We start from the raw sequence: 12,214 nt of genomic DNA, 5'->3' as shown, positions 1-12,214 counted from the left end.
GAAAAAAAAAAAAAAAAAAAAAAGAAAGCTCTGAGGACTGTTCTTCCTGTTAGAAGTCAGAGCACAGTTATATAATTTTTGAGACAAAGTGTTATATATCAAAGTAACATATTGACAGTTTACATAGTCTAACAAGGTGAGTAGTGAGTTATTGTGACCCCTTACAGGATTGGGAAAGGAATGTTATCTCCTAAGGATTTAGCTTGCTGGTGCCAGGAGGATATTGTTTGTTGTTGTTTTTTTTCTTTTCTTTTTTTTGTGAGTAGGCTTTCCTGTGTCTTCTAAGGGGATCTAGTTAACGTGTAATGCATATGCTTAATGCACACTAAAGGGGAGGGGATAGTGGCTCAAATGGCAGAGAAAATTTTATGTTAAATGTTTCTTTTCCTGCCTTAAAAATAATTTTGTTTCATAAGAATGAAGGCATTTGGACCAGCAAGGTCGGTGAGAACTTGAGAACTTACCCAGAATGTCTTTGCTGTTTCCACAAAGGGTGAGCCGTGATTCCTACGGGTCCTTAGAATGTGCCTATGGCTTGAATTCAAGGAGGAAGCCAAGGAATAGAAGTTGAATTATGTGCTCTAGGCTTAGACACTCTACAGCGTGAGGTCTCTGATAATTTTTGCCAGAATCCCATAAAAGCAGTCAGAGAGCTGGCTATCCACGTACCTGGCAGGATCCCCCCAGTCTGGGGCATGAGCCCCGGGACACCAGCCCGCTCCCCCACTGAGCTTGGCTAAGGACTTCAAACCTTGGGACCCATCAAAGCAGAATGTTGGAGTTGCACCTGCACTATGAATGAAACCTGGTGCATTTATAGTTTATCATTTACTGGGAAGGGAATTAGAAGAAGAGAAATTTTAATCAACATTTTTTTTCCTTCCTTGCCTCCTTCCCTCCCCTCCTTCCTTCCTCCCTTCCACCAAATCAAGCAATAGGACAGCTATAGGGCAGGGATCTTTGTTTTCTTCTCCACTATATCCCTAGTAGTTAGAACCTAGAACCATGGCTGGCTCACAGTAGGTGCTCAATGTGTGAATGAATGAATACCCAGAGCACTTCAGGAGGTGAAGTGTAACATGGTTGGCCCTATGCTACCTCCTGGGTGGGGTTTTGGGGGTGGGGTGGGTATGCCTACTTGCATACCCCCCTGCCTTTAGAAAACACGGTGTAGCAACAGCCCTGGGACCCGCCTCCCCTCCTGGGCACCATCCCCTGCTCCCCCCACTTCTGTCACCTGCTGCCCCCCTGGCCCGAGGGGGTGGTGGGGCCTGAGGAGAGACTGGAAACCAGAGCCCGCTGCTCCTTGATAGGCTGCCTTGTCTGTGGCTCTTATCATCGTTACCAGAAACTTCCTGTGAATTAAGCATTTGTTAATTATTTGGTGGAAGAGGAGACGCGGGCAAAGTTTCACTTGCGGTTCTGCTTTTGACCAGGACTCCTGCGGGTCCTGCACCTGCTCTGTAGGGTCGGGGAGGGGGTCACCAGCTCAGCGCCCCCTCCCCACCCCGGGCATGAGGTGAGGCCCAGGTGCCCACTGTTTCTCTGCCTGTCCTGCTCCTACTTGCCTCTCTCAAGAGCTTCCCCCTTAGATTCGGAGGGATGCTGCCCAGGGGAGGCATGAGGACCTCAGCTCGCCACCAGAGGGGCTGAGTCTCATGTGATGGGGACCTCGGTTGTAGTACAGGATGGAGGGCGTCAATGGCGGGTTCAGAGAGCCCAGGCCCACCCCAGTCAGTGGATTCACCTCCACAGCTAGACGCTTCCATAATGAATCCTTGCAGTAACTCCGAGAGGTGTTATTATCCTAACGCTAAAGATGAGGAAACTGAAGATCACAGAAATTAAGCCAGAAAGTGGCGGTGAAGCAAATTCAAAGTGAGATCCATAGATTCTAAGAGCAAAGCTCTTTCCGCTTTTTTCTCCCAATTTTCATTCTTTTACTAATGAATTCCCACATGTCATTAAAGATTGTCTTAAATGAGTGTTCAGTTACCCAGGTGTCAAAGGGGATATCGTCACAGGATGTGTGTGTTTAAGAGTCCCCAGAAATCTATATTTAACTATTTCTTTCACCGTGCCTTCTGTCTCTTAGAGCAACAGTCCAGAGGCTAAAGGAAGTTAATCAGTGGCCCTAAAAAATTAAAAAATTTCACATTTTCTCTCTGATTTTTTGGGGGGTTTGGGTTTGAGGCAGTGCCTGAGTGCATTTGCTGCAATCAGCAGAGGCAGTCCCATGCAGGAATGTCACAGGAGCAGCTCAGACATTAGGTGGCGTGTTGGAGGGGGTGACCCTTCGGTTTTGTTGAGACCCAGTGATTCTCAACCAGGGGCGATTCCCCACCTGCCCCCAGGGTCATTTAGCAATGTCTGGAGACATTTAGGTTGTCTCAGATGGGGTGAGGGGTGTCTCTACAGTGCACACAGACAGCCTCCCACAACAAAGGATTATCCAGGCTTAAGTGCTACGGTTAAAGAAACCTGCTCCACCCAAGGTGCATGGAGGGTAGGTTTCCAGACACGGAGTGGTTGAAAGACCACGGGCCTTCAGATCCCATTATATCCATCTTTCTGCAAGACTCTGAGTAAATCAGGAGCTCCCTGGAACTCCGGGTTGCTTCCTTACCTAAAGCCGTGATCTCTCCTCCTGCAGAGGCTGACACCAGTGCTTGCTTTGGCGACGCTGATAGCTGCCTTTGGGTCATCCTTCCAGTATGGGTACAACGTGGCTGCTATTAACTCCCCTGCCAAGGTAGGTCGCTATGGTGGGCGAGACGCAGCCCCCCGGGAACAGGGAGCTGGGTTTGGAGCAGCCGGTGCCCGGGTGGCCACTAGGGTGGGACTGTACGGACGCTGAGGGCACACAGTGGGACCTCAACTGAAGGGTGGGGGAAACCCATGAAATAAACAGTGCAAGCCCAAGGGACTTGCAGGCGCAGGGTCATGGGGACACACCAGGTTCTCGTGGAGAGCCAGGCCTGGCTGGACACGCGGTGGGCTGGCCTCCAGGGGTGGGGGGTAGGTTTGGGGGCACTCTGATCTTCCGCAGCCTTGTAATCCACAGCAGAGTCTGGAGGGGCCAGGCTCATCCAGCATTGATTCCGTGATTGGAAGCCTGGAGTCATTCCTTTCTGGGGTTAGAAACATCCTGGGCAGGGACTTCCCTGGCGGTCCAGTGGTTAAGACTCCAAGAGTCCACTGCAGGGGGCGCGGGTTCGATCCCTTGTCAGGAAACTAAGATCCCACACGCTGCGGGGCGTGGCCAAATAAATAATAAAGAGAACCAGCCAAATTCTTTAAAGAAAAAAAAAAAACAGCCCCGGCAGCTTGCCCATCAGAGGCCTCCCAGCCGCCCACCCCAGCGTGGGTGCCCCCTGCTAATCGCTGTTAATCTTCATTCCCCTCCTCCGCTTAATCGTGTTGATGTTCCAACGTGCCCAGCTCATCCCATCGGGTGGCCCAACAACTTACACTGTTCTTTCTGCAAAACCAGCTCAAATTATTTTTGTGTTCTGTTTTGCTTTGCTCTCCAGCTCATGAAAGCATTTTATAACGAGACCTACTATGACAGAATCAGTGAATACATAAGCGAATTTTCCTTGACCTTGCTGTGGTCGGTTTCTGTGTCCATGTTTCCCTTCGGAGGCTTCCTCGGCTCCCTCATGGTCGGCCCCTTGGTGAATAAATTAGGCAGGTAAGGGAAGGTGAATGTTCAACTCCCTGAAACTCATAGACCCCATCAGAGTTTAAAACTTGGGCCTAAAGCAGAAATCATTATCATAAAACCAGGTAATGATTGCTGTGATGATTTTTGTTTCCTGGGCTTCCCTGGTGGTTGTTTCCTAATGTGGTTAAGAAGACCAGACATCGACCGAGTGTTTGGGGACTTAGGCAATGAAGGTCTCAGGGCTGGAGTTGGGTGGGGGTGATGGGTCTCAGGGTCTGGGGTGGGCATGGAAAGAGCAGAGGGTGCTTCAGAGATCAGGACTCACTCCCGCTCTTACCCTCTCTTGCCTTGAAATCATCCTTTCCAGAACTTCCTTTTGGCCTTTAGAAGAGTCAAATGCCAGATGGCATGGCCAAGGCATCAGACCATAGACTGATGTTCCTGAACTCTGCTTCCTAAATGAACACAAGCTAACTGCTCTGTTCTTTTACCTTGGAATCCAGTTACATGCAAAATGTAGCCCAAATTAAATTCCTGTAAAACTCTGAAATGGCTGAGATTAATGTCAAGCCCTTCAGTGTGAGACCGTGTGGTCCCAGGGCGACCCTCACTGTGAGTGTCATCAATGGCAAGAGCAGAGCTTAAATCTTTGCCCCTAATTCTAGAAGCATCAGAGATTCTGTATTTGATTCCAAGAAAGGTCCTTAAGCCCTCCCACCCCCCTGGTAAATTCCATGGGCATGAGAGAGCAAGCAGCCTTGTTATGAACAGTATTTAAGAGTTCTTCCCCTCCAGCCCCCTCCCTTTGAGGATGGGCACACGGAGGCGGGTTGAGGTAAAGTGCCCGTTCTCAGCCACAGATCTAGTGAGCTCAAGGCCAGACCCCAGACCTTGGTTCCTTCTCCAGTCTTTTTCAAAAAGAATCTGAGAATAGAAACATACAAGCTGTGATTCAGGATCTAAGGTCCTGAAGTCTTGCTGGGAGGTTGGTGTTGAACGCACGGTTCTCCCTGTGGACCACCGGTGGGCAGAACATCAGTCAAGTCACAGATCTGCAGGATGCTTCTCCTGAGTGAAGGACTAGCCGTCTGGTCTGAAGATGGAGCTGACAGTTGCTAGTCCAATTGAAAATGTGATAAACGCTATTCAGTTGTTTGTGGTTTTCTTAAAGATTTATCAGTGTTCTTTAAATATCAGTAGCAGCTAACAATTAATTGATGGGTTCCTACTTGCCGGCCTCTATCGGAAGTGCTTTTCGGGGATATTAATTGCACTAATCCTTACAAAAGCCCCATCCCCTTTTCACACATGGGAAAAGGAGGCACAGAGGGTGCTGGGAGGAAATTTCACTTCTGAGCACATCGTGCAAGTAACATCCACACTGTACTCTGTTGTATCCGGCACATGTCTTCTCAATCCGTTGCCTCATTTATTTATTTATTTATTATTTTAAATTTATTTCTTTAATTTATTTCTTTAATTTATTTCTTTGGCTTTTTGGGTCTTCATTGCTGCACGCGGGCTTTCTCTAGTTGCGGCGAATGGGGGCTACTCTTGTTGCGGTGCGCGGGTTTCTCATTGCTGTGGCTTCTCTTGTTGTGGAGCATGGGCTCTAGGCACACGAGCTCAGTAGTTGTGGCACGCGGGCTCGGTAGTTGTGGCCTGCAGGCTCTAGAGCACAGGCTCAGTAGTCGTGGCGCATGGGCTTAGTTGCTCCACGGCATGTGGGATCTTCCCGGACTAGGGATCGAACCCGTGTCCCCTGCATTGGCAGGCAGACTCCTAACCACTGTGCCACCAGGGAAGCCCTGTTGCTTTATTTTTAATTGTATATGTAGTATCTTTTTGATACAAAATCTTTAAATGTTCAAGTGGTCACATTTAACTCATCTATGATTTTTGCTTTCTGTGTCTTAAGACAGTCTCTTCCCTACCAGGCGTCATAAGGATAAATTATAATTTAAAAAATAATTTTACAATTTTGTCTTTCCCAGATAGATCTGGGATAATTTTATTTTGTATGTAGTAGGTGAATGGAGAGGGAAGGCCAATTTTATTTTAATTTTTTTCCATGTAAAAAATCACTTACTCCCAAATTTATCTTTGTTATTCATGTTCCTTTAGTCTTCTGTGTTAATTTTAAAATCAGCTTATCGAAATCCCTGAAAAAGGATTCTGCTTGGAATTGATTTGGATTTATCATTTAATTGGAGGAAAACTAAACATCCTTACACCATTGAATCTTCCCTTTCATGAGCAAGCCATGGCTGATTTATTTATCCCAGAACTCATGGCAGTTCCTTGTCTGAGGTTTCATGTCTTTGTCATCAGTTCTGGAAAGTTTTCAGCCATCATTTCTACAGATATTTTCTCTCCTCCATTTTCTATATTCTTCTGGAAGTTCCTCCGTGCCTTTGTCGTTGTTTTTGTTGTCTGTAGAAAGACTTCTTTAAAAAACTATTTTTCAAAAATTGTGGTGGGAATTCCCTGGCAGTCCAGTGGTTAGGACTCCATGCTTTCACTGCCAGGGCCCAGGTTTGATCCCTGGTCAGGCAACTAAGATCCCACAAGTGGCACGGTGCGGCAAAAAAAAAAAAAGTGTGGTAAATATACATAACATAAAATTTACCATTTTAACCAACTTTTAAGTGTACAGTTGGTTTTTTTTAATTTTTATTTATTTATTTGGCTGTATTGGGTCTTCGTTGCTGCGTGCAGGCTTTTCTCTAGTTGTGGTGAGCAGGGGCTACTCTTGGCTCTGGTGCATGGGCTTCTCATTGCAGTGGCTTCTCTTGCTGCGGAGCACAGGCTCTAGGCACATGGGCTTCAGTAGTTGTGGCATGCGGGCTCAGTAGTTGTGGCTCGTGGGCTCTAGAGTGCAGGCCCAGAAGTTGTGGCGCAGGGGCTTAGTTGCTCCGCGACATGTGGGATCTTCCCGGACCAGGGCTCGAAACCGGCTCCCCTGCATTGGCAGGTGGCTTCTTAACCACTGCGCCACCAGGGAAGTCCGGTGTACAGGTTTTTGGCATTAAGTACATTCACACTGTTCTGCAACCATCACCACCACCCATCTCTATAACTTTTCCTCTTACAAAAATGGACACCATGTACCCATTAAACAATAACTCCCCTTTCTTGTCTTCCTGTAAGTCACCAATCAACTTTCTGTCTGTGCATTTGACTACTCTAAGGACCTTATATGAATGAATCCTACACGATTTGTCCTTTTGTGACTGGGTTATCTCACTTAGCCTAATGCCCTGAAGGTGCATTCATATTGTAGCACGTGTCAGAATTTCTTTCCTTTTTAAGGCTGAATAATACTCTGTTGTATGAATATACTACATTTAGTTTATCCATTCATCTGTCGATGGACATCTGGGTTGCTTCCACCTTCTGGCTACTGTGACTAGTGATATTATAATCCTCCCTATCTTAATCTGTCATACTTCCCATCTTCTCTCTCTCTCTCTGTGCTGCTTTCTATGTAACTTCCTCAGGTCTGCCTTCCTATTCATTAATTCTTTCCTCAGCTGCAATTCACCTACTACGTTTTTATTTCAATGACTATATTTTTCATTTCTAAGTTTTATTCATTTGCTTTTATTTTTTTTTTTTATTCTTTTTTTTTTTTTCTTGCGTTATGCGGGCCTCTCACTCTTGTGGCCTCTCCCATTTGCGGAGCACAGGCTCCGGACGCGCAGGCTCAGTGGCCATGGCTCACGGGCCCAGCCGCTCCGCGGCATGTGGGATCTTCCCGAAACGGGGCACGAACCCGCGTCTCCTGCATCGGCAGGCGGACTCTCAAGCACTGCGCCACCAGGGAAGCCCTCATTTGCTTTTAAAATCTATCTTTTTTGCTATTGTTTTGGATAGCTCTGTTTTGTGTATGATCTTGTTCTTTCTATAGTACGCTTTTGATTCCTTATTTTATGACACTGCTCATTTAAAACATATTTTGTGGCTTCCATTTATTCCTGTTGTCTGAAGCTGTGCTGTTTGTATGTGCAGAGCCTCTTGCAGGTGGTGGATTGTCTTGTGTGTCCTGTAATGGTGATGCTTCATCTCAGGGGGTGGGGGTCCCTGGCTGGGGGAACTCCTGGGGAGCCCAATGGGAGGGGCTTCTCCAGAGAAGCTTTCCCTTTGCCTTTGTCTGGCTCTCCAGGGCCCAAGTCCAACTCCAGTCTTGACTTAAATTGGACTGCTTTGTAAGTTTTATTAAGTTTGATTTTTTTTATAGGTTTTCAGGAGATACCCTTTATCAGCTTACATAAATTCCCTCATTTTTATAGTTTGTTAAGGTTTTCTTTTAAATCATGAGAGATATCAAATTTTATTGACTTGTTTTGCTACTTAAATTGATAATCCTGTATTTTTCCCCAGTACAATCTTTAATATGGTGTTTTTAACCTTGAAAGATTCTTATATATGCTGTTGAATTCAATTGGCTAATATTTCATTTAGGAGTTTCACGTCTATGTTGATAGGTGAGATTGGCCTAAACCTTTCCTTTAATATCCTCATCCAGTCTGGGTTTCAAGATTACACTAAAATCATGTTAGTTTATGGTTGCAGAACCCTTACTGTATTGTAATATGCGAGCCTTTCCCTCTGTTCCCCACTACTGATGCCCTCTGCATTGGGGTCATTTACATCTGCTCCCACAGAGAATATTCCCACACCAGGCCATGCACTGGACCTGTATCCATCTTAGGTCAACAGCAAATCGAACAACACAACAGCAACTGCTGTAACTGAGTAGATGCTCGGCAAACATTTGTTAAAGGAGTGGCAAATCCTTAAACCAAACCGACTGGTATTTTGTCCTCTGCAGAAAAGGAACCTTGCTGTTCAACAACATCTTTTCCATCGTGCCTGCGATCTTAATGGGATGCAGTGAAGTTGCCAGGTCATTTGAGATGATAATTGTGGCCAGACTTTTGGTGGGAATATGTGCAGGTAAACCATTCTGTGATTTGGGATGGTCAGAGGGAGGGAGAACAGGCACCTGGGGTCTGAACCAATCTGGTGTCTCTGAAGCATATAGGTTCAAGCTGTTCCTACACCTCTGCTGTGGGTAGACGCTTAAGCCCCTGCGTTATAGGGATGTGTGTGGACTGCGGGCAGACCTTCACTGTGGAGTTTGCTGTGAAGAAAGCTGTTCTTTGAAAGACTGAGATACAGAATCTTAGGACAGGACCGGTCCTTCGAACCAGTCCTTTATCTCAATGTTTTCTAAACTGCAGGTCGGGACTGATACTGACCAGGGCTCTTGGCCTTCCCCAATCAACCGAAATTGGCTAGAGGCTAGACAAGAAATACAGGCAAAAGGCTTTGTTGGGGCCCCTGCAGCCGCAGGAGGGAGCAAAAACAAGTAACAGGTTCCCTTGCTCACTCCCCGAGGGGGGGCGGCGAGCTCGTTCCTTATATGGGGTGAGGGAAGAGGTGTGTCCAGGCATCAGGCCAGAGGGGTGGCTTAGGTGTTTTGCCCACCCCTTTGTGCTGTTGAGTGCAGGGGGCATGTGCAGTACACTGCTTTCGCTCAAGGCATCCAGTGTTTTCTCCTGGCTCTTCAGAGGTGACAGTTGGGTTTTCTTTGGTCTTTTTGTATCTTTTTGTCCATAATTTGCCCCAACTACACATGCACACGGTTATTTTTAGTCTCTTATAGTTTCTCTGCAGCTTGTTGCTCAAGGAGATGTTTATCCAGGTGCAAACACTGCAGCAAAGTGTTCCAGATCTCAGCCTGTCTCAGGATCAGTTGGTGGGTGGTGACATCTGTTTAGCAAACAGTATTTTCTTTTTTGCTTTTAACTAGGGTAGACTGTGTCACATGTAGTAAAGATAAGGATTGTCTTTTTTTGTGTGTGGCACGTGGGCCTCTCAGTGTTGTGGCTCCACCCCCCCACCCACTGCGGAGCACAGGCTCCGGAAGCGGGCCCAGCCGCTCCGCAGCAGCATGTGGGATCTTCCCGGACCAGGGCACAAACCCACACCCTCCTGCATCGGCAGGCGGACTCCCAACCACTGTGCCACCGGGGAAGCCCAAGGATTGTCTTTTGAAACGTTGTTTCAGTTCTTTATCTTTATACATATGTGAGAACCAAGTTGGATTTAAAATGTATTTCTGTATTTTGCACCGTGAGTTGTGGTCAAAAAAGCTTGAGAAATTATCAAATGCATGAATCCCTCTACCAGAAAAGAGTTAATGGTAGTAACCTCTCCAAAGCCATTCTGCCCAGGCCGGGTTTCCCTGGTTATAGAAAATTCCCCCATGATGGCTTCAGACTGAAGAGACATGGTTCAGCCATGCCGTAGCCTTCCTCCAGGTTGGCTTCCTCTGTAGGCAGAAGGGCCAGGGCCGTCGAGGCAAGCGAGGTGCCCACTCTCCGGGCCGTGCACTGCAGGGTGGGCCCCCAAGGGTAAGCATCCCTGGAAATGCTGCACCCTGGGCGCTTCACTCGCCCCCCACCAGGCTGTGGCATTGTCAAGTGACTCGTTCTCCTTCCAAACACAGGGATGGGGATGAAGAAGGGATGATTTGGCCGGATGTCAGCAAACCCCTTCCCTGGAGTTTACTGACAATAGAGGAGACAGCAAGGAACCTGGTATTGGGGGAAGTGGTGAGGGATTGCAGGGCTGGGGAGATGAAGAGGAAAACAAGATTCCCGAAGACAGAAGAGGTCACCTCAAGGAGGGACTGATGGGCCCCCTGGCAAACTTCATTCATTCTAGCTTTCCCTGAGAACACCCGGACATTCATCTACCGTCTGGCCAGGAATCCCGAGGTGCCTGGCCCTGCTCCTGCAGTTTTTCCCTGCAGCCGGGCTCAGCTTTATGAAAAATGGACGATTCCTGGAAGTTGTCAGCAGTGGGCAGGCGCTGTCACGTTTCTATTGACAGCCAACAATTCAGAGTTGGTTCCAAAAAAGAAATGTTAGGCTCCAATAGAAAAATCACAGATCCCAACCTATTTAGCCCAACCCCCCTTTTTTTTTTTTTTTTTTTTTTTTTTTTTTTTTTTGGTCATGCCACACAGCTTTCCGGACCTTAATTCCCCAACCAGGGATTGAACCCAGGCCCTCGGCAGTGAAAGCACGGAGTCCTAACCACTGGACCGCCAGGGAATTCCATGCTTTTAAATAAGCATGACTTCTGGTCAACAGTTCTCAAACTTTTTGGCCTCAGGACCCCTTTACACTCTTAAAATTATTGAGGGTTCTAAGGAGCTCGTATGTGTTATACTGATCAATATTTACCATGTTAGAAATTGCAACCAAGAAATGTATTAATTCATTTTAAGATAGCAATAATAAGCCCATTACAATTCTTTATGAAAATAATTCTATTTTCTAAAACAAAAAAATTTAGTGGTATTGCTTTACATTTTTGCAAATCTCTTGAATGTCTGGCTTAACAGAAGACAGCCAGACTCTCAAACCTGCTTCTGTGTTCTGTTGGTGTGATGTCAGAGGGCATGTGATCTCTGGAAAAATGGTCAGGGAACGAGAATGAAAAGGACAAGTAACATCTCAGGACGGTTCTGAAAACAGTTTTGATCTCACAGACCCCCTGAAAGGTGTCAGGAACCCCCTGTGTCTTCAGGTCATACTTGAAGAACTCCAGCAGAAGCCTAATCTATTTGCTGTTCATTCCTTCACGTATTTCCTGAAAAGTCAGGAAAGGGTTTCATCAAGCCCCGTGGTACTTAGACACCCTAAAAACGAAGTAAACGGCCACTCTGACCAAGGGGGTTCAGGGTCAATGCAGCTTGGACCCCCAGATGCTCCGTTTGCTGGTTTGCTGTTAGTCAACGTCTTTGGTAAGAACACTTCAGACTTTCACTAGCGGAATTTAAACTTTAAAAGCTGCTTCTCTGACTTTGATGTCAGAACAGGCTGGCCGGGGGTTGCCCCGTGGAGTTGTTTTTAAGACAGAATGAGACTGTTCTCCACCGACATGAAGGGAATCCCATCTCTTCACAGACCTCCTGGTGTTTGTCTCTCCAGTGTTGCTATTAACTAAGTTCAGAAGCACTTGGACTTGAGAAGCGGCCACCAGGGCCTGAATGGTGACCGGGCAACACGAGGGCCTCGCTTTCTCTATAGCCCTTTGGGCACTGGGCCTGCAGGGTTCCCCCCGTCCACCACACAAGACACCTAAGAGCTGCTCTAAAGACTGTCCGTCTTTGTCTAAAAATTAGAAAGAATTGGTATTAATTAATGAACTGTGATACCCCTTTTAAAATATTAAGCAGAATCCCACTACTGGGCATATACCCTGAGAAAACCATAATTCAAAAAGAGTCAGGTACCACAATGTTCATTGCAGCTCTACTTACAATAGCCAGGACACGGAAGCAACCTAAGTGTCCATCGACAGATGAATGGATAAAGATGTGGCACATATATACTATGGAATATTACTCAGCCATAAAAAGAAACGAAATTGAGTTATTTGTAGTGAGGTGGATGGACCTAGATAGAGTCTGTCACACAGAGTGAAATAAGTCAGAAAGAGAAAAACAAATACCGTATGCTAACACAT

General features: G+C 46.6%; 1 protein-coding gene across 1 annotated transcript in view; it reads left to right on the top strand.

The window, feature by feature from the left end:
- The window catches only part of SLC2A5 (solute carrier family 2 member 5), a 24,556-nt gene that overhangs the window by 4,926 nt on the left and 7,416 nt on the right, over nucleotides 1-12,214 (top strand). The window contains exons 2-4 of the mRNA XM_007453315.1: nucleotides 2,654-2,752; nucleotides 3,534-3,694; nucleotides 8,502-8,626. Coding sequence (XP_007453377.1) covers nucleotides 2,654-2,752; nucleotides 3,534-3,694; nucleotides 8,502-8,626 — 385 coding nt within the window. The remainder of the gene's footprint in view (nucleotides 1-2,653; nucleotides 2,753-3,533; nucleotides 3,695-8,501; nucleotides 8,627-12,214) is intronic.

The sequence above is a fragment of the Lipotes vexillifer genome, unplaced genomic scaffold (assembly GCF_000442215.2).
Source record: "Lipotes vexillifer unplaced genomic scaffold, Lipotes_vexillifer_v1.1 scaffold575, whole genome shotgun sequence".
NCBI classification, from domain to species: domain Eukaryota; kingdom Metazoa; phylum Chordata; class Mammalia; order Artiodactyla; family Lipotidae; genus Lipotes; species Lipotes vexillifer.
The sequence above is the reverse complement of the archived record's forward strand: the minus strand, read 5'-3'. Positions and strand labels throughout refer to the sequence as shown.